The sequence below is a fragment of the Nannospalax galili genome, unplaced genomic scaffold (genome assembly GCF_000622305.1).
Source record: "Nannospalax galili isolate Female #2095 unplaced genomic scaffold, S.galili_v1.0 scaffold1688, whole genome shotgun sequence".
NCBI classification, from domain to species: Eukaryota; Metazoa; Chordata; class Mammalia; order Rodentia; family Spalacidae; genus Nannospalax; species Nannospalax galili.
The window spans coordinates 1,377,755-1,404,739 of NW_008358621.1; the positions used below are offsets into that span (position 1 = coordinate 1,377,755).

Genomic DNA, 26,985 nt, shown 5'->3' on the forward strand with positions numbered 1-26,985 from the left:
GGCTTTCTAGAAAGAGTACAGTGCCCAGATCCCCACAGAGGAAACTGAGGTCTACTGTCCAACTGTCAAGTTGAGGACAGAACCAATTCAGGAGGGAGGCCTCAAGGCTTCTGAGGGACAGACTTAGAAGGAACAGGTAAGGCAGGCTGGCTGAAATGTTAGCTCAAGAGTCCAGGCTAAAACTGTCAGAGCAGTCACAACTAGTCATATCCCTTCTTGATCTGGTGCTAGGCTGGCAATGTGGCCCTTGGGAGGTACAGTCATAAAATTCTGGAAATTTTCCCTTGCCTCCTCAATGTCCTTCCGTCATAGATATGGTCTGCTCAGTTTCTGTGATCTCGCCAAATAGCAGCCCGAGATCGTGACATGTGGTCCCAGGAGACACTTTTCATTGTAATGGCATGTGGACACAGCAGGGGCGAGAGAACATGGACAAGACTCCCATGTTTGATGACAAAGTTTTCGGCAGGGAAAATAAAAGCAGCAGAGAGCCATCCTACCGGGGCTGAGGGTCTAGCCCCCAGATGGCATCTTTGTTTTCTTTTTTGGACTGAAAGGCAAAAACCATCATACCAGGCAGCTTGATTTTCTGATCATCCTTCATGTCCTTTGAACATAAAAAGGGCACCTGCTTCCCACAGGTGGGAACAATTCAATTCTACCTCAGGAGAGAAGAAAGCCTCCAGTTTGCTTGGAAAGGCTTCTAAGGCTGGCTGCCTCCTGTCTGTGTGACCAACATTCCTTTTGCGTCTGCTGGCTCCAAATCACTGCTGATTTTGGTATCCCCTGCCAAGAGGAGAAGCCAGCAGCTGCCCCACGTGTACCTGGGTAAAACCCAGAGAATTGCAGATTAGCCATACTCTGAGGGACTGGGCAATGGGCAGTTTTCCTTAGGCTGGTTATACCAGCACCATTTAAGGATATATGTGGACAGTATGACTGGAGACAGGAAGCAGGGAACCAGAAGTACTGTCCTCAGTGTCTGCTGGCTTACATCAGGCTTTCCCTGTGGCCCTAATGTGCTCTAAACCGCCCAGGAGGCACTGCCTCAGAAACACGAGGTGCCTTGCTGTGAGCAGAGTCCTGTCTTCATGGCCCCAGGAACCAGACTTGGCTCCACACAAAATGGAGAAAGATTAACCTTGGCTTTGGGTTGGCTACGTCCAGATTTGATACAGAAACCTGAATGCCTTGTTTGTATGTGAACAGCTGTTTTCACCACAGTTTACAGAACGTGTCTCGGCGTCTGCCCCTGGACACAGGACAGGTATGCTGTGGAAATTCCTTCCAGCGCACACAGGTGCAACAGTCCCCTGAGCAAACATACCAATCAGCTTGGGCATGTGCAACTTTAATGCCAGTTGTGCTCAGAAGTACACATCTGGACCACAGCTCTTTAAAGCCTTTCTTTATAGGTTTTATTTTATATTTTTATTTCTTTACTTAAAAGGAAATAATGAAAGCCTCTGAAACAACAATGTGGCTGGAGGGGTTGCCGGTCTGCTCGGGGCTCTGGTTTCAGGATCTGACAAAGCATCTATAGCGAGCGGGATAGGGACCGCCTCCCTCATGCACTCTCCATGGAAATGCTGCCAGCCCCGTGGGGCCCATCTCCTGGGCAAGTCAACAGTCAGGACTTCTGGGGCAACCACATCACCTCTATCACCCAAAGCTGCCATTTTGGGGTAGAAGCTTTGAATATACGGTTTCACAGTTAAGAAAGCTATAGAGGCTGAGGAGGTGGCTTAGTGGGTAAAGTGCTTGCTATGCGATCATGAAGCCCTGGGATTCTCCAGGGCCCACATAAGAAGCGGAGCATTAGCCAGATGGGGTGGTGCACAGCTTTGATCTCAGCACTTGGGAGGCAGAGGGCAAGTGGATCTCTGTGAGCTTGAGGCCAGCCAGTACTACAGTGAGACCCTGTCAATGGCGGCAGGGGTGGACAAGCTGGGCATGCCTGTAATCTCAGTACTGGGAGGCCAAGACAAGAGAACCCCTGGGCTTGCTGGTCAGAAGTCTGGCTGATTGATGAGCTCCAGGTTTAGTGAAGGACCCTACCTCAAAAACTAAGGTGGAAAGCCAGGCGTGGTGGCGCACACCTTTAATCCCAGTACTCGGGAGGCAGAGGCAGGTGGATCTCTATGAGTTCAAGGCCAGCCTGGTCTACAAAGTGAGTTCTAGGACAGCTGGAACTACAGAGAGACCCTGTCTCAAAAAGAACAAAACCAACCAACCAACCAACCAACCCTCTAAGGTGGAAAACAATAGAAAAAAACACTTGATGTCAACCTCTGGCCCCCATATGTACATGCACGGGAGCATGCACCCACATACAACCCCGGAACAAAGCAAAAACAAAACTGCAGGCCAGAAAGGTAGGGAATGTGCCCAAGCCACAGGCTGGGAAGTGGGCAGCTGAGATGAACGTTTGGAGTGGTTGGCTTAAGGCTCATACTCTGTGCCCATGCCAGAATATGTGGCCTTGTGAGCTATCCCAGCTGTGGGGAGAGGCAACCCATGGCCTGAAGGATGGGTTCAGGCTGTATTTAAACCAATGCATGAAGCCTGCCACCACACACCTGTGGCTGGGAGGTGGAGAAAGTCAGAGCAGGCAAGGAGCCTGCTGGTGACCCAGAGGCTGGGGCACACCAACCAACACTGTCACCAGGAATGTGGGAAGCAGAGTCCTCTGTCAGGAGCTTTCTGTACTCTATCCTTGGTCACTAACCCCAAGCAGCCATCTGCCCAGTGGCTCAGAAAGCAGCTCAGCCAAGGGAGCAAAGAGATTGGCAGGACAAAGGGTCCCACTGCAGGGGAGCTGGGCCTGGCTTCCAGGGGTGTTTTACTCTAGCATGCAGAGCCACAGAACCCCAAGCATGACTGAGTACCATATGGCTATAGGAACTCAGAGCTCGGGAGGAATCAGAGTCCCTGACGCTGACTCTGGGGGATCATGTTCATAAACGAACTGGTTTTCCACAGTCCTGTTTTTCATTTAACTTTTTAAAAGCAGATGAAACTCATCACACGCCAAGACAGCCAATTCCTAGACTGCAGCCTTGGGGTGCCAGAGGATGGGACCCACAATGGGTATTTCACCACTGGTCTCCCAAGAGGGGGCAACGTGTATGTTCTACAGGGACTCTGGGTACTACAGCAGATGGCCCCCGCTGAGAGCAGGGGTCCCAGAAGAGCTGAAGCTCTCACCAACTACAACAAGAGGAGGCTCACTCCATTCCCCACAGGCTGAGAGGGCCTCACTGACTGTCTCCCTGTTCAATCTGAACAATTCAACTGTAGTGGGCCTGGGTCCCCCACTTTTCACACAGGCTGAAGCAGTTGTGGCTTGTGTCCCAGAGCAGGCAGGATCTGTTTTCAGAGCCAAAGATACAAATAAATGTTAAAACCAAATACTGACCATGCTGTCACAGCCCAAAGCAAGACACCTTTGCTGTCCCTGAGGCACAAGGTGCATAGCAATTACTGCCTTCCGCAGGCCTGCTGGAGACCTCTGGACCTGGGTCAAGTTGTCAAGTCACTTTTTGGCAAGGAAAAGGACACAAGAGTCACATGAAGTGGCAGGCGAGGGCTACTCTGCCATGTTGGTCTCACCTGCTCTAGAACTTTCCTGCACATTCTCCATTGCCTCATGCTGACTCTGCTTGCTACTTTCTCCATCTCTGTTGTGAGAGTGATCCTGACACCCAGGTCCTGGGTTGGCAGGAAGCATCAGGGCTTTGAACTGCAGACTTTATCCAGCCAGATGGAGGAAGGAGCCTGAGCTTGTAATCCACTGCTCAGAGAAATGTCCTAGGCCTCGTTCATAGCTGTGCAGGGCCAAGGCTGGAGGAGTCATAGGACCCAATGCCAAGGTTAGGAGGGGTCACAGGACTCAGCCAAGAGCTATACTCATAGTTAAGACATTAGAGTAAGGGGAAGGACAGAGCCAGATGAGTGAAGGGGAAGGTGCCTGGGGAGGCTGGGGAGCCCTGGCAGGAGCGTCTGCTCTGCTCTTGGCCAATTCACACTGGAGACAAGCGTCCAGGGTTTTACTTATTTATTTTTTTTAATTTTTATTTATTTATTTTTTTGGTCTTTTTGAGACAGTGTCTCCCTGTAGCCCCACCTGTCCTGGAACTCACTATGTAGACCAGGCTGGCCTTGAACTCACAGAGATCCACCTGCCTCTGCCTCCCGAGTGCTGGGATTCAAGGCGTGCACCGCCATGCCCAGCTTTTACTTATTTCTTTTAGCAGACACTGAAATTCAGATTCCCTGAAGGAAAGCAGGCTTCTGGACAAGCCTCGTTTACACAGTTTATGCCTTATGAGCCTTTAAAAAAAAATATATATATATGTATATATTATTTTTATTTTATGTATGTGAGTGCTGTGCCTGCATGTAAGTGCACCTGTGTCCTGCAATGCCTGCAGAGGACAGAAGAGGCTGTTGGATTCCCTGGAACCGGAGTTACGGACAGCTGTTAGCTGCCATGTGGGTGCTGGGATTCGAACCTGGGTCTTCCGCAAGAACAGTCAGTGTTCTTAACCGATGAGCCATCTCTCCAGCCCCATCAGCCATTCTTTTTTAAAGAATACTTTGTTATTGTTATTTTATGTGTATGAGTGTTAATGCCTACATCTATGTCAGTGTACCTGTGTCATACAATGCCCCTAAAGGTCAGAAGAGAAAGTTAATTTCCCTGGAACTGGCGTTAAGAATAGTTGTTAGCCACCATGTATGTGCTGGGAATTGAACCTGGGTCTTCTGCAAGAGCAGCCAATTCTTGTCAACTCTCTAGCTCCCCTATGAGCCATTCTTATCAGGGGATGGTGGGTCGCCTCCCAAAGTTAAGTTCCAAGTACCAGCCAAGGCTGGCTTCACCAGCAGGCCTTCTGAAGAACTGCCATCCTGGGCTTGTTTGGCCAGTCTCAGCTCACCCCAACTGCTCCTCACCACCCTCTGTGGCCTGGCCCCCCACTCTTCATTCCTGAAGCTCTATAAATGACTGCTGAACAGCCTCTTTGGTCACCACAATGGGAACCACCAGTGCCTGCCTGTGTCCTCAGTGCACCCCAAGGGAAGATGTCATAAGAATCACTAATTCTAGTTCCCAGACATTTACCTGATGCCTTGCTATGTGAGTGCTGGTTGAGCATAGCATGGCCAGCGACACCAGTGACACAGACTGCCACTGCACCAAGACTAACCACCCAGACAGCTTTAGCCATACCCTCAGAGACACACAGGTGTCCACCTGAATAACTGCTGCCCAGCCAAGAGAATGCTGCCACACTAGCAGCCTGGGATGCTGAATGGCTCTGAGTGGCGGGAGCGAGGGACAGACCCACAGCAGGGGCTTGCTGGGAGCTCCCAGCCCTGTGGGCGCCAGGAAGCAGCCTCGGAAGCCAACTTGTGCACTCAAGCCACTCACTGGGCAAGAGCAGCAGAGTCCAGTCCTCCCCACTCTGCAGTCTCTGACTCACAGTGGGCGTTGGAGACGCCTGTACTTCAGTTACTGCCTCCCATAGTCTACAGGGTTTCCTCAGAAAACCTCCCCCTGGCCACCCGCAACTGCCTCACAGGGCTGAATACTCAGTGCCCATGTCCAGAGGAAAGGGTTGTCTCCTGGAGCCTATGGCACAGAGTATGCTATTTCAGGTCCCAGGACACCAAGGTGACAAGTTTTCTACACATAAATGTGGCTGTCCCTGTTCCTAGGCCAGGATGCTCAGAGGTTGTCAGAGGTGATGAGAAAGAGCCGAAATGGTCACAGTTCTGAGATGGCTGCTGAGAAAGGAGAGGAAGGAGCCCGGCAAGGCCATGTACCAAATACCCTGGACATTCCTGCAGAGGCTGGCCTGTGGGTTTCTGGGACTTCTATGGGGACACCGTCTTGTTTCACTCTGTAAACTTCTTCCAGGCAAGCAGAGCTGATTAGAAAAGCTAATTAAAGCTTTTGAAGATCATCTCAGACCCCAAACAAGGAAGAACACAGAACTTCCCACCCTGTTCCTCCACCCCCAGACTCTGGCCTTCATTAAGTTTTGATTTCAATCAATTGCACACTCACTAAAATTAACTTATAAGGCCAATAAATTGCAACCGCATGTTTGAAGGTATCTGCTCTGAAAGGGCCAGGGATCTTAGTACAGGGCAAGATGTCTGGTGCAGATGGGAGCAATCAACTTTGGAAACAAGTGGTGCCAGCCGCCCCCCTTTTCAATTAGAACATCTGGTCTTGGGCAGAACTAGAGGCCAGGCAAGGTCTAAAGTGAAGCTGGAATAGGGTAGGCCTGTCTTCTCTGGGAACCTGAAGGGGCAAAGTATTGACCCTGGGCTCCCAGCAGCCAACTGGTTCACCTGGCTCATGAGCAGTCCCTGTTCCCAGCAGCTCTAAGCCACTGCCCAACACTGAAGATTCCACCTCCAAGTTCCTCCCCAGAAAGGTAAATCTCTGACCAAGTGATGAGGTTCTGTGACAGAGCTAGACTAGTCCTGGGCCTAAAAAAGCAAAGCATGGCCTCTTCCAGGAAAGAGCGCATAGCTACCCACCAACCAGTCCACAGGTTTATCTCCTCTGCTGCTCTTAACTCCTGGCCTCAGTTCCAAAGGCATTCTCCACATGGAGCAGGTGGAAAACCACCTGGGGACCTGGGAGAGAGGGACATAGTAGCTGGGATTCTGGGGCCAGTGTAGAAGTGACAGAATTCAAGAGAACCTGAAGCAGGTGCTGCCTTACATAGCCCATCATTAAAGCAACGTGTGCCTGTCACCGTCACAAACTGATGTGTCATGTGAAACAAGGGCCACTTGGGCACTGCTGTCACAGATGCTCAATGCCTACTGACCTCCATGATTCTTTTTGCCCAGGTAGGGAGGCAGTAAAGGGGGGCTGAGGGCTGAGGTGGTGTAGTGGAGACCCAGGAGGAGCAGAAAAGGCCTAAGGGACCTCAAAGGGGGCCAGGCAGGACCCCAGCTTGGTTCCTGGAGTCTGCCTGCCCACCTTGGGGACTAGTAACCCTTTATCCCCAATTGGGAAATGTTATTTACATGCCAGGGTGTGTGCCATATCCCCATGGGAATTATAAGCCAGAGGGCCTCTGTGGCAGCTACCCGGCCGCAGCCTCCACTTAGACCAGATGGACTCCATGTGCGGGTAATTAACTCCAATTCCCTGTAAAGTCAAAGTCTTTACAGATCCAGGATCAAAGCTGGGGCGAAGATAGAATCTACTCTCTCTTTGGAATTCATGGCAAGGATTTTCTCTCTTATGGCAGAGAAGCCTCAGGAGGCAGTGAGCACACCCACCCCCATCTCTGAGGGAGCTGATACAGGCTGAGTGGGTTGGCATACCCTCTCTTCCTTCCATTGTCTTTTAGGAGAATCTCTAGGATGAAGGACAAGGTTACAGGCTTACAGCAAGTGAACAGCGGGAGTGGGGGTGGGGGTGTTGTGGCACTCTGCTCCTGACAACACACATGGTCCATCAATGCTGCACACACATTCTCCTAGGCAGTAGGCCATGGCGTCAAAGCCGCTGCCCTCTGTTTGTGGTGTGTATCAAACCCCTGTGTGAGCAGGTCCAATATGGCCTTCCCAATAGGAGGAGGTTTAGTTCACGAGCACAAGGCTCCCTGAAGGTCACAGTGTTCTCCATGAGAGGACTGTGACTCTGATGTGGCTGGAGCCTGGCAGGTCATCATATGATGGCTAGGTGGTGAAGGCCTGAGCACAAGCCAAGCACAGCCTCAACTCTGTGATTTATTATGATCCAAGAATTCTGAAATATTGGGAACGATCAGAAGTCAAAGATGGGTCAAAACAAGATGTGCTTCTGCTTCTAATACACACAACCTGTAGGGTACAGTAGCCTCTTGTACCCAGCCTTCCTGGGCACAACATGGGGCCTGATTTGCTCTGGAGGTGCTAGATGTTTCCTTTCTGGTGGGCATCTCCCACTGGCCTGTGACCAGGCCACCTTCCTGGCCCTTCATGGGACAGTCTAGCATTGGGTGGGACCTCTGTCTGAGCCTGTCTGCCACTGTGCAGGGAAGACAGATACAAGAGTGCTTGAAGAGCTCTGCGACTTCACTCATGGGGGTAACCGCAACTGAGTCTTCCGATGGGCATGGGTCAAAGGCAAGGACCAAGAGAAAGGCATGGCCTGTCCCTCTGCCCTTCCTCGCCAAGCAATGATGTAGAAAAACCAGTGTAACCACTCCTGCAAAGGCCTCCTAGACACATAAAGACCTCCACTCCAAACCCAGGGGATAAGAAGCCAGGCTCTGGGGCCACCGACACCCTTGCCAAAAATGTCCAGGGCTCTGGGAATGGGGGATGGGGCAGGGGTTTGCACCAAGGGGTTTAAAAAAATAAGAAAAAGATTTTTTTTCTTAATTTTTGGCCCAGAAATAGGGTGGTTCATGCTGTGCGGCCAGCCGTGGAGAAGTTCCTCCCGCACTGTCTCTGGAAAACTCCTTAGCCTCTGATGATAATACACGATAGGACCCATATAACTCCCAGAACCTTCCCTCTGGTGATCTGCACCTCCTGTCCATGAAGAGAAGCTGGCCTCACTGTGTCCAGCCAAGCAAGGGGACAAAGGGCCTCTCTATCCTCTGTGAGCCCTGATGGGTTTGGAGTCTCCTCTCCCTCCTCTTGCCGAGCAGTACACTGGAAACCTCAGAGCCTGGGGAGACCATATGAATCCCAAGGGGAGATGACAGGGAGGGTAGGGACCATCCTCTCTCTTTTAAAGAAAGCTCATGCTCAGAACAGAGTGTAGGCAAAGTCAAAGGCACATACATATGGGTTCCTGGGGCAGAAGCCTTCCCAGCAGGCAGTGTAAAGGGCGAGGTCAAGCCCAGACTCTGGACTCTAGTAGCTATCTCCTATGAGTCTCAGTTTGTTGACTAACTCCTGCTCACCCAACAACTGCCGTAGGGGTGAGGGATTGTTCTGAAGACCCCTTATAGAGAGAGGGGAAACGCTTATCATGATGGTTAACCAAGCCTCTCACCAGTGTCCTTGCACCTGGGCACTCAGAGACAAAGCCAAGAAGGCAAAATGGTATGGGCTCTTCCTAGACCTGAATGGTCCAGCCCAAGGAAACAAGTCAGAATCATGTCACAGAGAAACACATATTCCCAATGTTAAGCCTAGAACCACTCAGAAACACCCTCCGTATCAAATCTAAACACTCAACCTCCAAGGAGACAAGGGTTACATTACAGCAAGGCTGGGCGGCCTCCCTAGACTTGACTATAAGCAATCATGGCAGCTTGGCTCCCCACGGGTGGAGACCCAGTTCCTATACTTCAAAGGGGGAACTGTCCACTCCCACCTGACACTTAGTTGGGGTAGGCTGTCTTCCAGGGGTATTCTGAGATGGCCTGTGAGGAGCTTTCAAAGCCATAACAAATATGTTAGGCAGTTTTAAAATCTGCTTTTGATTTCAGAGACAGGGTGTGTTCATGTCCAGGATGGCCACCTGGGGACACTGGTACCAGAGCTCCTCTGCTTGGCTGGGCCCTTTGGATATCAGGCCTTCTGGATGGGCCTTCCTGGATGAGTCATTCCTGTCCTGTCTCCTCCCACCTCCCACTGTTCATCTGACTGATTTAAATGTTCTGTGGGAGCCCCTGAAGGCAGAAACCTTGCTGGCTGGGTACAAAGCTGTGCTCATAGCACTTTGTGACCACCTGGACTGTGGTCCATAAAAATGCCTGCCTAATCTACTTTGGACTCTGGAGTTGGGTGAAGATGGTTTTAGAATATGTCAAATTACTTCTGTAAGGGGGATAATACTCTCTTGGAGGTTAATTTTAAAGATTAAACCAGATAGACAAGACGGTGGAACCATGCCATGGTCACCAGATGGTGACATGATTATCACTGTTATTTTATTATCAGTATCAGTGTAAGAGGAACCTGACCCCATGTGGGCATTCACATTGGCTTATTTGAGGCTAGCTAAACAAAGAGAATGAAAAACTACCCATGAGTCGTGACAAAGCAATGTGGCAAGTCCACAGCAGGGCAGAGTTGGAGAGCTAAGAGCCCTTAGACATGGAAATCCACCGTAACTTTGGAAAGCAACATTTGTGGAAAATTCAGGCAAAAGGAGGTCTGAATTCTAGCTCTCTTCCCGCATACCCTGGGATCTTGCACGAGTCACGGAACCTCCTGGAGCTCAATCTCTGCATCTATAAAACGGAACCACATTTCCACCACAGGATCTTTATTTCTTTGTGGTTTTTGTCTTTGTTACAGCAAATTGCTATAAGCCAGAAGGTCAGTCAGTGCACAATCTGCATGGCAGAGCCCTGGGCCTCTTCCTACACCACAGGGTCAGCTCTCTCTCTCAATCCCACTGTCCTGCCTCCATACTAGAATAGGGGTGTAGTATAGATGGAGGACTGGATCCCGCCCACCTCGGAGCACAAGAGGGGAGTTTTACACCTTGTAAGATTACATACAAAAAAAGACTAAGAACAGCCTTCTGTGGTCTATGAGCCTAAAGTGGTCACTGGCGCTTCACAGCAGTTTGCCAACTTGACTCAGATGTTGGAATTTGTACTGACTTAGTATTGTGTAGAAGTTTTGGTATACTTTCAGCATAGAACTTAATTTAAACTGAGGTTCTACTGATTAAATATACAAACTTCTCTGGGAAAGCTAGGTGACCTAGTGTTTTGGTGGTATGGAGGTGGGCAGAGTTAGAAGGAATAAAAATAGACACAAACACACAGGTGCCCTGATCAGAAGATGTCAGTCTAGGAGTCAGGGAGGGGGCTCAGTCAGTAAAGTACATGCTGTGCAAGCATGAGGATCTGAGTTTGGATCCCCAGCACCCATGCAAAAAGCCAGACAGGGTGCTGTGCATCTGTAGTCCCAGCACTTAGGGGAGGGGAAGGGAGCCAGCTAGTCTTGGAAGAACAGAGGAGCCCTGGGGTTCAGTGAAGAGACTGTTTCAAAAAATACGGTAGGGGCTGGAGAGATGGCTCAGCAGTTCAGAGTGCCGGCTGCTCTTGCTAGGACCCGGTTCCATTCCCAGTACCCACATGGTGGCTAACAACCATCCATAACTCCAGATCCAGGGGATCTGATGCCCTCTTCTGACCTCCATGGACACTGCACAATACTGGTGCACTTATACACATGCAGGCACTGCACTCACATACATATTTTTAAAATTTATTTTAATTAATTATTTATTATTATTATTATTATTATTGTCTTTTTGAAGCAGGGTCTCCCTGTAGCCCTAGCTGTCCTGGAACTCACTATGTAGACCAGGCTGGCCTTGAACTCACAGAGATCTGCCTGCCTCTGCCTCCCAAGTGCTGGGACTACAGGCGTGCGCCACCACCCCCAGCTTAATTTATTTTAATTTTTTTATGTGTATGAGTGTATTGCCTGCATGTGTATAAGTGCACTCGTGTTCTGCCATGCCTATGGAGGTCAGAAGAAGGCATCCAATCCCCTGGAACTGGAGTTACTGATGGTTGTTAGCCACCATATGGGTGCTGGTTACTGAACCTGGGTCCTCTGCAAGAGGAGTCAGCATTCTTGACCATTGAGCCATTTCTCCAGCCCTCATATACATAAAATAAAAATAATGGTTTCTTTTTTTCTTTTGGTCTTTTTGAGACAGGGTCTCCCTGTAGCCCCAACTGGCCTGGAATTCACTATGTAGATCAGGCTGGCCTTGAATTCACAGAGATCTGCCTGCCTCTGCCTCCTGAGTGCTGGGATTAAAGGAGTGCGCCACCATGCCCGGCAAAAAATAATGTTTTTTAAAACTCAAAAAACAAAAGTAGGGTAGAGAAGGATAGAGGATGATACTGAACATGCCTTCACATGCACATGTGCTTGCACATACATGTATACACAGAGGAGCATGTACTTATGCATACAGCACACACAAATGGGGCAGGGGGGAGTTTGGTGTGCTCTTGCATACCTATAACCTCAGCACTTGGATGACAAGTTCAAGGTCAGCCAGAGCTATATAGAGAGCTTATCTCAAAGAAGAGAACTGTGTATGTGATGCACTGAAAACTAGGGCCCAGTGAACATTTGTGTTTGATTCCTGGCTCTGCCACCTGCCTTGGACAAACACTTGATCCTCTGTGTAAGCACTATGTGCTGACTGTGCCAGTAGAGTATACAAACACCTTATTCTTTCTGAGCCTTAATGTCTTCACCTGAGAAACAGGCTATTATATCCCTGAGGATGTTGAGACAGAAGGTATGCAAAATACCTGGCCCTAGTCTCACACGGCAGGTCCTAGCCCAGTGTTAACCTGCAACTGTTGAGAACGGTACAGAGGAATGCAGTCAGGTCTGGATCAGTCAGCTCTGATGTAAGCAAGGCAGGTGACTAGGCAGTAGAGCCAAGGGAGGAGACAGCTTAGCCTAGTCAGAGTCTTATTTATGATTTCCCCATCGAAGCCCTAAGAGTTACTGTGCAGGTGAAGAACTCACAGGTCTCGGTACTGGTCAAAGGCGTTGTTGGCTTCTACCTCCAGCTTCCTCAGCCGAGCAGACGGCATGGCCCCATCTTCCAAGGGAGGGTCATACTTGTTACTCCACGGTGACCTGGAGGAAGGGAAGGGAGAAGGGCCTATGAAACATGCTAGAGATACTTGGCCTATGAGCAGTGGGCCCAAGCCTGTCTGAAGTTCAAGGGCAAGTTACCAGGCTTTTTGGAGGCTTACAGAGCAAAGGCTCAGAAGCTGGCAGACTGGACGATGCACTCCAGCCTGCCCCAGATGTTAACACCAGCAACACCTTAGCTCCAAGCCTCATTTCCTCTTGTGGAAAATGGGGCTACCATTCGCTGCCCACAGGGTGACTGTGAGGAACTAAGAAAAAGGATAAGTGCCTGGACCACAGCCTGGATACAGGAAGCACTCAACAAGTGCTGGTCCTTTCCTAAGTCCTGTGTTCACCATCAAAGTGATCAGCGGATGCCCCTCTCCTCCTGACTTGATGGAGCTCCCCTTCTCACAGGATAATAAGGGAACTGTCAGTTACAAAAGCAGGCAGGAGGCCCCAAGACGCCGAGAAACTGATCACACTAGAAAACCTGAATGCAGGGCTCCTTAGGAATCAGATGGTCACTTTATCAACCAACACACGGGCTACACATACAAAGACTGTGAGGTAGTAAGAAGCAGCCCAAAGACCTGCTGCATTTTAAAAAATACATTTTACTACAACAGGAAAACATTTAGTCACTGAGCAGAATGGGAAGTGTTTTCAAGGGAAGGTCTCATTGGTTCCCACAGGTGGAGGTCACAGGGCTGGGTGTTCAAAGAGAGTTAAAGTGAAGGAAGAATGAGGAGGAGGAGGAGGAGATGGACTGAACCAGAGAAAAGCCTTTATACTCTTGAGTATGAACACACCCCGATATTGCTTCTACCAGGGACTTACACTGCCCTCCTGTCTCCCTGGAATCACCAGCCCTCACACCTCCAGGGACTCCAAAGACCCTTTCAATCTGGGATTGACGTTAGTGGAGGGAAAGTACGATCACTGTCTCCTGAACCCCAGTTTTGGTGAGCTCTGTGCAGAGATGTCTTTTCCTAGAATCAAGTGTTCCACGAGGCATCTCCAACAGCAAGCCACATGGACGGTGGAGGCCAAGGTAAGTCACCACAGGAGGGTCCTAGTTTTCTCAGGGCTGGTCCACAGAGTACAGAGAGGGAGGAGCTGCTGTGTGTGTGTCCCTTGAGGGCTTCAAGCTCCAATTACACATGCTCACCCAGAGCAAGGGCCTTAGAAACCTTTTCCTTTGAGTCCCTAGGTTCAAGTCCCAGAACAAAACCAAGAAGCCTCCCTTTCGAAGCCCAGCCCACCTACTACTCCCTAGTAGCTGGCCTGTGCTATGTCCTTTATGGCATCCTACAAGTTCCCCAGGGTCTTCTAGGCCAAAAGACACAGAGTGTTTGCTCAGGGACAAGAAAAGGTTAAAAGGGAAGAAAACTGAGCTGGGTGTGGCACTGCATGTCTGTGGGCCTGACAGTTTTGGTGAAGCTGATGCAGAGGGATCACAAGTTTGAATCCAGCCTACACTACAAAGCAAGACCCTATCTCCAAACTACAGCAGCAAACAGAAGAAACCTCAAAGGCTCTCTCCTCAAATCTCAGATGAGGATATAGTTAAAGGGTACAGAGCTGCCACCACTTATTTATGGCCCAAGTTGGTTCTTCTATTGGGGGGGGGGAGCAGGCAAAAATCTGAGACTGTGAACTGGAACCCCATGTTCCCATATGCTTCCTCTGAGAATCTCCTGGTACACTTTTTTTTTTCTTTCAAATTTTATTTATTTTATGTGTATGCGTGTATTGCCTGCATGCAGGTAAGTGCACCCATGTTGTACAATGCCCTCTCAGGTCAGAAGAGGCTGTCGGATTCCCCTGGGACTGGAGTTATGGACAGTTATTGGCTGCCACGTGGGTGCTGGGATTTGAACCCAGGTCTTCTGCAAGAACAACCAGTGTTCTTAACTACTGAGCCATCTCTCCAGCCCCTCCTGGCACACTTTTAAACAGAGTATTTCCACCTTGACTTGGCCATCACCTTCACATGGGCCCAGAAAACCCAACCTGATGTCTCTCATTTAAAAGCAACCTGAGGCTGGTGAGATGGCTCAGCAGGCAGAGAAGCTTGCCACCAAGCCCAACAATCTGAGTTTGATCCCCGGGACCCACATGGTGGAAGGAGAGAACTGATTCCCAGAAACTGTCCTCTGACTTCCAGGTGCTTGTAGTAGCACGTGCACATGTATGTATACACACAAAGAAGTAAATTATAAAAATAGCCAGGCGTGGTGGCGCATGCCTTTAGTCCCAGCACTGGGGAGGCAGAAGCAGGTGGATCTCTGTGAGTTCAAGGCCAGCCTGGTCTACACAGTGAGTTCCAGGACAGCTGGGGCTACAGGGAGACCCTGTCTCAAAAAGACCAAATAAATAAATAAATAAATAAAATAAAAAGAAAAGAAAAGCAACCTGCTGGGACATAAGCACCTACCCTCCTGTGGACCACGGCCTGAAGTGGAAGCAGCCTGTAACTCACATTTCTCCTGGCTCACAGACGATGGCATTTCAAGCTGTTAGGCCTGGAGCCGGGGTAATTGTAGCTGGGGGATAAAAAAATCCTAACATTACCCAGAATATTCTTAGTGGGAGGGGCACTCAGAACACATTTAAGAGCTTAAATGGAGGCCATTTGAGAAAAGACAGATGGACAGGACTGCTTGGATTTCAAAAGTCAGGCCTTTCATTTCCCCAGAAGGCTTTTTGTTTCAGCTAACAGGTTTCAAGCAGAGTTGCTGGCAGCGGTCACACCATAAGGATCTTATTTAAGCAAACGATCAAACACAGGATGGAAATGTGTGGAGAAAATCAGAGGACCTTGAAGTTTCAGAGCCAGGAGGGGAGAGAGGAAAGAAGCTCTTTACCTCAGCACCCCCCACTCCTCTGTGAGGCTCTGAGCCCCAGAGTCCTCTGGTGCCTCAGAAGCATGGGTGGGGCCTGCAGGGCACCCTGGAAGGGCTGAGGCCCCAGGGGAGTGAGGCCCTGGGAACAGCCATGGACCTGAGCCCATTCTTCTGTGGGGTCTAACAGAACACCTACCTTACCCTGGAGCTTGCAGGTTCTTAATTTTATTTATTTTCTTTTGGTCTTTTTGAGACAGGGTCTTCCTGTAGCCCCAGCTGGCCTGGAACTCACTATGTAGAGACCAGCCTGGCCTTGAACTCACAGAGATCTGCCTGCCTCTGCCTCCTGAGTGCTGGGATTAAAGGTGTGCACCAAGCCTGGCTCAGAATCTTTTTTTTTTTTTTTTTTTTTTTTTTTTTTTTTTTTTTAAAGTAAAAACAATGACTGAACAAGACTTGGTTCAGGGATGCCTCTGCCAGGAAGCCCTGTCTGAACCCCAGGCCTGGGGAGGGCATTCTCTGTGGCTCTGTGTTCCCTGGCCTACCATATGCTAATCATTTTCAGTGGGCTCTTCCCAAAGGCTGGCTGCTCCATTCACATCCTACGAGGCTCCCAAGGACTGCCCGACACCTGCTGGAACTGTCCTGGCCAGGCAGTACCCTCGACTCTCACTGCTGTCTCCAGCCGAGTTCGAGGGCTGTACCCATGTGTCACTCCCACTGCCACCACACCAACTCTCTAGGAGCCCTCCCTCCACCGACAGTGACCACACCTTTCAGCCGCCATCTCCCTGCTCCACTCCACCCACCCACCCACAGACCCAGCTGCTCCTCATTCAACCCCAGCCTCCAGCCCCCCATTGTTCTCTACCTAACATCCTTGGACCTAGGAAAGACATCACCAAAAATAATGCTCTCATCTCTTGAAAAGTTCATACTAATTAAACTCAAAACACATGACAGTAGCTGGGCGTGGTGGGTGGTTGCTTGCATTTAGTCCCAGCACTTGGGAAGCAGAGGCAGGTGGATCTCTGTGAGTTCGAGGCCAGCTGAGGCCAGCCTGGTCTACATAGGGAGTTCCAGGCCAGCTGGGGCTACTGGGAGACCCTGTCTCAAAAAGACAAAAACAAAACAAAACAAAACAAAAACCCACACCAAAAAAAACCCCAAAACAAAAAAAAAACAACAAAGCCCCACATGACAGAAGCCGGGCGTGGTGGTACACATCTTTAAATTCCAACACTCAGGAGGCAGAGGCAGGTGGATCTCCGAGATCAAGGCCAGCCCGGTCTTAGAGTGAGTTCCAGGCCAGCTGGGGCTATAAGATCCTGTCTCAAAAAACAAAAACAACAACAACAACAAAAAAAAAACAACAAAAAACAAAAAAAACCCTCCCCCAAACAAAACCATATGGTAAGTCCTGTGCCATTCCATGCCTGTGTTAACTCTTTTACCCTCTTCCCTGGAGTCCGCAGGCTGGCCTCCTCGGCCCTGTGCCACCAGTCTTGCTATGCCTCTAATCTCGTTCGTCTCTTGCCTTCACTGTCTTCTAGATGCCTGTGAGCTTGTTTCTAGCCAGGGCCTTAGGGCCCAGGAAGCTCCTCCCCCAGACAGAGCCCACTGGACTCTAACATCCTGAAGCAGTTATGGGCAAGACTCCCCTGGCTACCCACTCTGCCTCTCCTGTGGTCTTCTTCAGCAATCCTTTCACCAGTACATCATTCCTGCATGTGCTTGTGATGTGTCTGGCTTCCTCATTAGCATAGACTCCAGGAAGAGAGCTGCAAATTCTGTTAGAGGAATGACTACCACTAAGTCTGTTTTGTAGACCAAAGATGACAAGGGATGGGTCACAGTCCTGGTGCTGGTAAGAGCAGGGCTCGTTGAGCACACACTGGTACCTCCAGCTCACTCTGCCTGCTATACCTCTCAGATACCTAGCATCCTCTCCGATGAAAGAACTAGACTGTGTGGCCTCTAACAAGCCTCAAGTTCAATGTGCTCATCCCCAGGGAAACTTTGGATTGTTCTGGGGATTCCCACACTTGGGATAATGTCCCCATGCCCTTAAAAAACCTAGTTCAGACACCATCTCCTTCACAAAGTCCTTTTGGAGAGGATCACTGCCTCTACTGGTCTCCCCTAAACCCTGAACCAGCTCTGCACTGGTTCCATGAACACCACGGGTCATCAGCTGCTGGATGGATCTTTCAGGACAGGGACTAATGTCAACTTGGCTTCTTGAAGTACTCAGTGTGGTCTTGGCAAAGGAAGGGAGGCACACAACCCACAGGGTTGACTGGGTAACCTTAGCCACAGATACTCCCTGCCCTCAGGATCCCCACTGTATGCACACTGTACATGCTGCCCTTTGAAGGTCATGCAGCCGTGATGGGGCCCCGGCCTTGGAAACACAGCCCCACTCTTCCACTGTATAGCACACACTCTCTGATGCTTAGCAGAGGTACCCCACAAACACCTGCTAGTGGATTGAATAAATGACTGGGAGGAGGAGGAGGGGGAGAGAGACGGAAGAGGAGGGGGAAGGAGAAGGAGGAGGAAAGGAGGAAGAGGAGAGGGAGAGGGAGAGAAACAGAGGAGGAGGACTGGGGGGGGGGGAGACAAGAGGACAGAAAGACAAATAGAAAGCTGGGTGGGTAGGCCACCAGCCTGTCCAAGTCCAGAGGTTCCAATGCAGAGTGCAGCGCGGGCAATCCTGGGCATGAGCTCACCTATAGGAGTCTCCGTCTCTGTTATAGTCACACAAAAGGTAATCCTTTCCCACCACCTTGTCTCTGGCAATTTTCAGTGGCTGGTCAACAGAAGACAGGAGATCTTCACACAGACTAGGGACCTGGTAGAAAGAAGAACAGGTAGAAACACGGTTAAAACAGCACCTCAAATTCAGTTCAATTACCTTGTGGTCAGGATTTAACATCTGGCTCTAAGCACCCTGTCAAAACTCGGCCTGTTCTGTTCCTCTCCACATGTGCCTGACACCAACTGTGTCTCTCCTATGAAGAAACCTGGTCTTGAGTTACAGTGGGGTGTGATTTTTGACACAGTCCTCCTTCCACACCCGGGTGCAGCTTTAATTACCTGACGGCCAGGGTGGTCTAGTAAGTGTAAGGAAGTGTGTGCTGGGTATTGGTCTCTGGTGGGCACGGTACAAGCTCAAGTCCTGAGAAGAAGGCAAACATTTCAAATACACAGGAATGCAAAGAACTCAAAGACTAACTGGGCCATGCTGGAGAACTCCCACAGGCTCCCATGTGGGGTGCAGTTTCCAGCACTTTCCAGGCCCCTGGCCAAGTATTACCAGGCTGCTAAGAGCCAGTCGTATCTGATACAGAGGTGGCTGTCCAGAGGCCTTCCACAGCAGGGCTCAGGCAGCTCACCTCAGCAGCTCCATCTGGGCTGCCCAGCAGAGGACCACAGGAGGACAACCTTATGGTTCAGGTGGGCTGGGAACCTCAGGGCACTGCCAGTTCTCACCATGGCCTGCGAAGGAGCATGCTGGGGCTGCCTCCTCCTAATACAGACATCACTTTCTTCTAAAATATTCCAGGAAGCTCCTGCAGAAGCAGATTCCTTTGGGCTTGAGTCACTTCCATGCTATTTCCACGTCCTGGCTTTCTCGTTTCACAGGCCCAGGTTTATGAGGATCCCGCTATATCATTTACCAGGCAAGGGGCTGCTGAAGCACCAATCACCCTTTTTGGCAGAAAAGGGAAACCATGTGGCAAAGACTGCCTGCAGAGGGGACCATCAGCAGCAGGAGCTCTGTGTTTCTCCCAAAGCCCTTATCACCAGGACAACACTCTGCTGTCCAGGCATTTCATAGTTCAGCTTGGAAAGCACTGCCTGCCTCAACGAAAGCACAGGCATTTCTCTTGCAGTTAGGTGAGATGGTCCATCTCTTGTACACAGATCAGACCCCGAGAAGGGGGCCGCATCTCTAGCACAGCATGCCGTGCTTGCTTTCAGAACTGTGCCCATGCATGCCCAACCAAAAACAAACAGGGCTGCTTTCAAATAAGTTTTGGTGACATCACTCTATCAGCTCCAATCATTTGCTGGGTATCATGCACGATGCTGGGCCAGGTATCATGAAGCCAGCTGTTTACCTGACTGCTCACATTCATGTGTGAAGTAGGTAGGCATTACCAAGTTTTAGAGATCATAAGGATCAGGACCAGAGTCATTAAGTTGCCTAACATTCATACCAGCAGCCAGTGATGGAGACAGAAATCCAATCCAAGGCTAGGTGACTCCCAAGAGTTCTTCCACTCTGGTCTCTGAGAAGGACAGTGAGTGTCAAAGGCCCACTGTATGGCAAACAGCCCCTTGTGGCTCCACTACTGCTTAGTTGTGGCCACGGAACCCTTTACCTGAGAGGCCCTGACTGCAGGAGAGAGAAGCCCAGACCTTTCCTGAGGCAGCTAGGCTTGAGAGGCTTTGGCTGTATCTTATGGGCCCAGTGAAATGGCCTCGGCACCTTGTGCCACCCCTTATGTTGCAGCCTGCCTCAAGGACCCACGCATGCCACTGGGCTGCTGCTGGGAACTCCCTGCACAGGGAGAGCACATGTTTCAGGAACCTCCTATTCCCATTCTCCTCTGGACCCGCTGCCCCTTAGTCTGTATTCTCAGGTGGCAATGCCAACCTCCATGCATCTCAGTACACCATGCTGCTTCAGACACCGGGTGCCAAGGGACCCTCGAGAAGCCAGCTCTTCCCTTTCCTCATCGGCCAAGCTGACAAGGTAACGGGACCTGTCATAAAAGTGGCTAAATTTGGACCCAGGCACAGTGGCATACATCTGTAGTCCTGGTTGCTTAAAGAGGCTGAAGAAGAGGATGGGTTTGAGTCTATGGCTTCAAGACCAGCCTTGTTAAGCCTGGTGGTACAGGTCTATAATCCCAGATACTTGGGAGGCTGAGGCAAGAGGATCCTAAATTTCAAGCCTGCTTGAACAACACAGTAAGATCCTATCTCAATAATAATAATAATAATAATAATAATAATAATAATAATAGTAATAATAATAATAAACAGCTAGAAATGTAGCTCAGTATTTGCCTAGCACATATGAGGCCTGGGTTCAATCCCTAGTGTCTCAAAACCAAAAACAATCCCAGCCTGGACAACACATTAAGACTGTCTCAAAAACAAACTGCTGATTATACTCCCACAGAAAAGATTAATCTGCTGATCAAAAGGAATCTTTTTGTTTGTTTTGATTTGGGTTATTTTTTGTGATGGTCTCCCTGTAGCCTAGCTGGCCTAGAACTTACTATGTGGACCAGGCTGGCCTCCCTCTCACAGAGATCTGCCTGCCTCTGTCTCGAAAATGCTGGGATTAAAGGTGTGTGCCACCATGCCCAACGAGTTTTTTTCTTTCTTAATTTTTCTTTTTCTTTTTTTTTGAGACAGAGTTTCATGTAGTCCAGGCTACTCTCAAACTCTGTATCCTCCCTGCTTCTGCCTCCCAAGTGCTGGAATCACAGGTAATGTACCATCACACCCAACTGTAATCAAAAGTATTTCAAGCCAGGTGTGGTGGCGTATACCTTTAGTCCCAGCCGAGGCAGGCAGAGCTCTGTGAGTTTAAGGCCTGCCTGATCTACAAAGCGAGTTCTAGGCCAGCTGGGGCTACAGGGAGACCCTGCCTCAAAAAGCCAAAAAAAAAAAAAAGAATGTCTTCCTCATACTTGAAATGACTTGTCCACTGATTAGCTGTCTGTGTTAATGTAAATTTTACCTGGCGTGCTGGGATTACAGGTGCAATACTCAAGGGCTTTTATTTACTTATTTTTTTTAAAGCAGGACTTGTGTATTTCAGGCTGGCCTCAAATTTGCCATGTATTGATACATGAACTTCAACCTTCTGACTCTCCTGTCTCCACATCCTGAGTGATGGGAGTGCAGGCTTGCACCACCACCTCATTTTCTGTGATACTAGAGATCAAACCCCAGAACTCTGTGCATGTTGGGCACTCTTTCTACCAACTAAGCCACATCCCCAACCCCAAGTGCTTAATTTTGAAGGATAGCAACAACCACCTCCACCTGTGGTCCCTACCAGGTACTTAAGACCCCCTCCCCACACAGTGGGGAAACACCAAGCACAGAGAACTGGAGCTTCCACTGAGGCCCAGGTTGGCCCTGAGCTCTTAGGCTCAATTCCTCATGTCTCAGCTTCCTTAGTAGCTGGGGCTTCTGTGTACAGGCCATTGTGCCTGGATTGAAATACATGACATGGAGGAACACAGCAATGGCAGAAATACAGAACCAAGAGACCTATCCTGGCCTCTGCTCTGCTAAAAAACTTGCCAAACATGGTGGACAAACCATGCCAGATTAACTACCCCTGGAAAGCTGAGCCCGAACTTCTACAAGCCCGCAGACAGGTCCTGATCAACCTCAGGGGAAGATTCACTTCAACTAAGAAGATACACTTCAACTGAGGCCCCAGCACACAGTGAAAAGCCAGGGAGCTCAAGCAGGGCCTATGAACTGCTCTGAGGTGACTGGCATCTGGGATGGGACAGCTGACTGGCTCTCCGCCCACACAGGTATGGTTTTTTGCCTGAAAGATAAACTCTCAAATTGAGTCACATTTTCCAGTTCTTTTTGCATCAGTTCTATTTTTATGATAAAAGATAATCCACTCTGAATCAATGATGTCGCTGTTGTCACAGGGAATAAGAAGTGTAGATTGTACGGTGTGTCTACCATCTGCCACGCCAATCCTACCCTCCAACCTCCCAACACTACCCCTCAACATGCATGTCTGCCTGTGTGCCTCCCACCTAAAAAGGTGGGCACATACATTGTAGGACGGTCAGTTAGATTTGAATTTCAGATACACAGTGAAGAATATTTTAGTTACATGGGACATGTATTTTTACTTTTATATTGTATATTCAGTCTAATAATCTATTTCCCTTTTTAAAAAATATTTTTATTTATTATTTTTATTTTATGTGTGTGAGTGTATTGCCTGCATGTGTGTGAGTGCACCTGTGTCGTGCAATGCCATGGAGGTCAGAAGAGGGCATCAGATATCCCTGGAACTGGAGTTAAGGATGGTTCGCAGCCATGTGGGTGCTGGGAATCAAAGCCAGATCCTCTGCAAGAGCAGTCAGTGCTCTTAACTGCTGAGCCATCTCTCTAGCCCCTCCTATTTCCCTTTTATACTCCGACATCTCCACAGGGAATCCTACAGTAACTCTGATGTCAACAAGGTTGCGAATGCTTTGGGGTGGCTCTTCTAACACCCGCTTTAGTCACCATTCCCTGTCCTTCTTGCCTCTCCTTGCCGGCTCTATGCCTACAGAGGCCACAACAGGCCCTTGGCTGGCACAGTCCCCACTGGCTGCATGGGGTCCTCAACCAATGCTTGGATCCCAGGGGAACAGACAGAGTGGACATTAATCCTGCAAGGTCCCAGTGGTGGACTGGGACAACCGCATTTTATCTCTGTAACTCAAGTCAGTTATTTAAAGATTCTCTCCCTAGCTCTTCTACTCACTGGTCATGTCACAGGTTAAGAGTCTCAAGGATCATGACTTTACAGAGTGACTGAACTGAAAGGTTGGTTCCAAACAGCCGAGTCCCCTCTGGGCTGTGGAGCAGTGGTTCTAAGGTGAGGAGCAAAGGCAACACCATTGGCTGCTCACTGCTCTTCAGATGGCCCATCCGAACTGCCTCATGGACAGTCTTTGTAAGGAAAGCTCAGCTAACACCAAAGGTGTTGGCCAGTCTGGATTGCTGGGGGTTAAGCCTAATTCCCAGTGACTTGGAATAATAAACAATGTGCTGACCAGAGCAGTGCCCCACCCCCCACCCTCCAGTCTCTCTGGAGGGAAGGTTCAGAGCTCCACTGATTTATTTCCTTATTTCCTTCCTTCCTTCCTTCCTTCCTTCCTTCCTTCCTTCCTTCCTCCCTCCCTCCCTCCTTCCCTCCCTTTCTTGCTATGTCTTTTTGAAACAGCCCCAGTTGACCTGGAACTTGGTATGTAGATTTCTTTACTGACACAAGACTGTGGCTATCATCCAGGACTCAGAAAACCACTGGGTATTCTAACCTGGCCTCCCGGTGCCCAGGGGTCACCAGGACAAAGGGCCCTAGGGCTAGCAGAAAAACAAACTAGAAGGCAGAAGAGACCAAGCAGGCAGCCATTAGCAAATGCCTCAGGTTCTACCTGGAACAATGAGGAAGAGGCTGGGGATGTGGCTCAGCAGAATATTCGCCCGTGCTGCGAGGCCTGGGTTTAACTCCAGTAAAGAAAGCCTTACTAAAGAACAGGACAGTAGGGGGCTGGCAAGATGGAGCAGTGGCTAAGAGCACTGGCTGCTCTTGTAGAGGACCCGGGGTTCAATTGCTAGCACCTGCATGGCGGTTGACAAGCGTCTGTACCTCCAGTTCCAGGGGATCTGATGCCCTCTTCTCATCTCTGTGGGCATTACACAATGTGGGTGCACTTACATGCAGGCAACATACTCAGACACATAAAATAAAACATTAAAAAAAAAAAAAAAGAACAGGGCAGCGGCATGTACATGCAGTCTCAACTATTCAGGAGGCTGAGGCAGAAGACTCACTCAACTCCATGAATTCAAAACCAGGGTAGGCAACATTACAAAACCTAGTCCAGATGATAGTAACAATGACAATAGTTAAAAAAAGATGACGGCCTGACACTTTCAGATCAAGTCCGCCTGCATTACCTCCTTCGATCCTCGAGGTAGTCCTACATACAGCTTGATTTAAAGAAGGGGGACACAGCTTGAGCAGCAAGCTACCCAGAATCACACAGCTAGCCACTGTCAAAGGAAGGGCATGAGGGATACAGTTCAGCTAGGTTAAAAAAAAAAAAAAATCACATTCTTTCTCTGACCCAAACAGAATACTTTCCTCCTATCTAACCCAACAGCTGATCGCACGAAGGGAGATACAAATCAGAAGTTTCCGGCCACAAGCGAAGCTGTTGTGCTGTCATATGGTTCTACTTTGCCTCTTCCTCGTCTCCATTAGTTATTAATGTTGAAAAAAACTGTTCAACCAGAAAAGAAACTTGAGATGAACCCTTTAAAAAAAACCGCAGGCAAGCACGCACACACGCACACACACGCCAGATCCTTTAACTCTGTGGATAATCCAATCCCCAGAGCTCCCGTCTTTCAGAAGTGAACCCTTGGACTATGATTTTTTTTTAAAATGGCCAAGCGAACACATTCCTTCTTTTGATCTGCCGAGAGCTCGCCACTGGAGAGGTAAGACGGAAAGCAGGCCTGCTCACTTCGGTGCACATGCAGGTGAGCGAGGCTGGTGAAATGGTGGCAGGGCAGAGTTCTGGCTGGCCCCACTCCGGAGGAAGGGGTAGGTGCTGGAGCCCCTGGTGGCCAGCAGAGGGCTCTGTTTACAATCTGTTCCTTCTGTTCCACTCCCTCTAAACTTGCCCTTAAAAACAACAACAACAACAACAACTAAAAACCCCTCAAACAATGAAAGAGTGTCCTAGCAGCACAAGCGCCAGCATCGGAAACTTAATACATGGCATGAAATTAAACGCAGGCTCAGACCGTGCTCTGCCACTGCTGGACTCCTCATCCGAGGAGCCAGGACTTACACCACCACCCTCACAGAAATTCTTTCCACTCACTAAATACTGAGCGCCTGCTGTGGGCACAGGGTGAGGCGCCAAGGATGCCATCACCAAGGCAGACACATTCGACCACTCTGACCACATGGTCCAGTCATGGGAGGAGACTAGAGACAGGGAGGTGCATACCAAGGGGACATCTCAGAGTCGCCAGGGCATGAAAGGAACCTGAGGACACTTGGGGGATGACCCATGAGCAAAAGTCGGTGAGGTGAAGAGGAGAGGCTAGAGTGGAGGGACATCAGCACATGGCTCTGCAGCAAGTGAGAGAATGCAGGAGAGCTACATGGCTAGAAAGGCTCCGGCAAGGCAGAGCTGTGGGCTGTTCCACATGTGAGGAGGCGCTCACATAACTGCTTTATGTGAAAGTTTTCCAAGTTTGTATTTATTTTCAATAGACAGCACACTTATGGGTAATTTCAAATAGGAGCCAGAGCAATGCAGGAGAGCAATCTACCAGACTCTGCTTCCTCATGAAGTCTGCAGACTGGCTCTTCCCTGCCCAGGGGTAGAGGAAGGGGGCACCCTCTAACAGCAGGCTAGGTAGGCACCCTCTAGCAGGGCTGAGTAGGAGAATACCCCACCTCAATGCCATTACTCAGTGTGAAAGACAGTCTAGACCTCCTCCAGCTCCCTAAGTTTGTCTCGAGGCCCCAGGTCTACTGAATCAAGCCACTGGGCTATGCTGGTGGCACTTCCTGCGAGCCATCCTGGAGGCCTCTACCTGGTGCCCAAGGCTTGCTAGATGTGGCTGTGGTCCTGCTCTGGCCTGTGGCAGACTTACTGGACTGGGAAGCAGTTGATGCTACAAGCAAATTAAGAAGCAAGGTGCCAGAGGCAGGTGGATCTTTGCAAGTTCGAGGCCAGCCTGGTCTACAAAGCGAGTTCCAGGCCAGCTGGGGCTACAGGGAGACCCTGTCTCAAAAAGACCAAAAAAAAAACCCCAAAACAAAAAAACAAGAAGTGAGGCGCGCGGGGGGGGGGGGGGTCCTCAGCCATCAAAACTTGAAACCCCAGGACAAGGTCACATGAACGCCTATTCTATGGAGGCCCAATAGAGGCAGCTAGCCTGGCTCTCGCAGCTGGTCAAGTGTAGGAAGGACACAGACTTTGGTTCCAAACCCTGACACAGCTCACACACACAGGACCAGCAAAGCAAGGTGCTGCACTTGAGTTAGGCTGAGAAGACGGGATGAAGAGGATCGACTGAAAGGGATCTGCACCCTCCACTGAGCAGAGCAGGCCCTCGAAGTGCTTGAGCTCAGCAGAAGCAGGAGGGTGTGGCCGCCAGGCCCTTCAGGCCCAGGCCTAGGCCCTGCTTTCCTGTTCCTATCAGTGGACTCTAAGCAGAAGGATGGGCTACCATCCTCATTTGAATACCATAACCTATAGGAAACGTCATTAGTACAGTGGGAGATGCACATGTTAAGGGTAAGAAGTCACTTTTCCACTTCAGAAATAAAATGCAGCTGGATGTTGGTGGCACACGCCTTTAATCCCAGCACTTGGGAGGCAGAAGCAGGTGGATCTCTGTGTGAGATTGAGGCCAGACTGGTTTACATAGGAAGACCCTTACACCACCACCACCACCAAAAACAAAACAAAAACAAAAACAAAAAAAAAGGAAAGAAGGAAGGATAAAATTCAAGTGAATGCCATAAACCTGGCCTTGAGACGGGCTTCACGGCACATCTTGCAGAACAATCTTGCTCCTGCAGGGTTCACAGAGGTGGGCTAAGTAAGGCTCTGATGATTGAGAGTCCATAGCAAATGGAGATGCCTAACAGGATCACGAGCTTCTAAAAAACCCCAGCAGCCTTCCCCAGCAGCCTTCTGGATTCCAGCAAGGCCTCTACCTGGAC

At 49.7% G+C, this 26,985-nt stretch overlaps 1 protein-coding gene across 5 annotated transcripts in view; it reads right to left on the reverse strand.

The window, feature by feature from the left end:
• Capzb (capping actin protein of muscle Z-line subunit beta) overlaps nucleotides 1-26,985 on the reverse strand; it is a 130,821-nt gene that overhangs the window by 24,197 nt on the left and 79,639 nt on the right. For all 5 annotated transcript variants that reach the window (XM_008821835.2, XM_008821834.2, XM_017795284.2 and 2 more), the window contains exons 3-4: nucleotides 18,185-18,306; nucleotides 12,493-12,606 (exon numbers count right to left, since the gene is read on the reverse strand). In XM_008821835.2, the coding sequence (XP_008820057.1) occupies nucleotides 12,493-12,606; nucleotides 18,185-18,306 (236 nt within the window). The remainder of the gene's footprint in view (nucleotides 1-12,492; nucleotides 12,607-18,184; nucleotides 18,307-26,985) is intronic.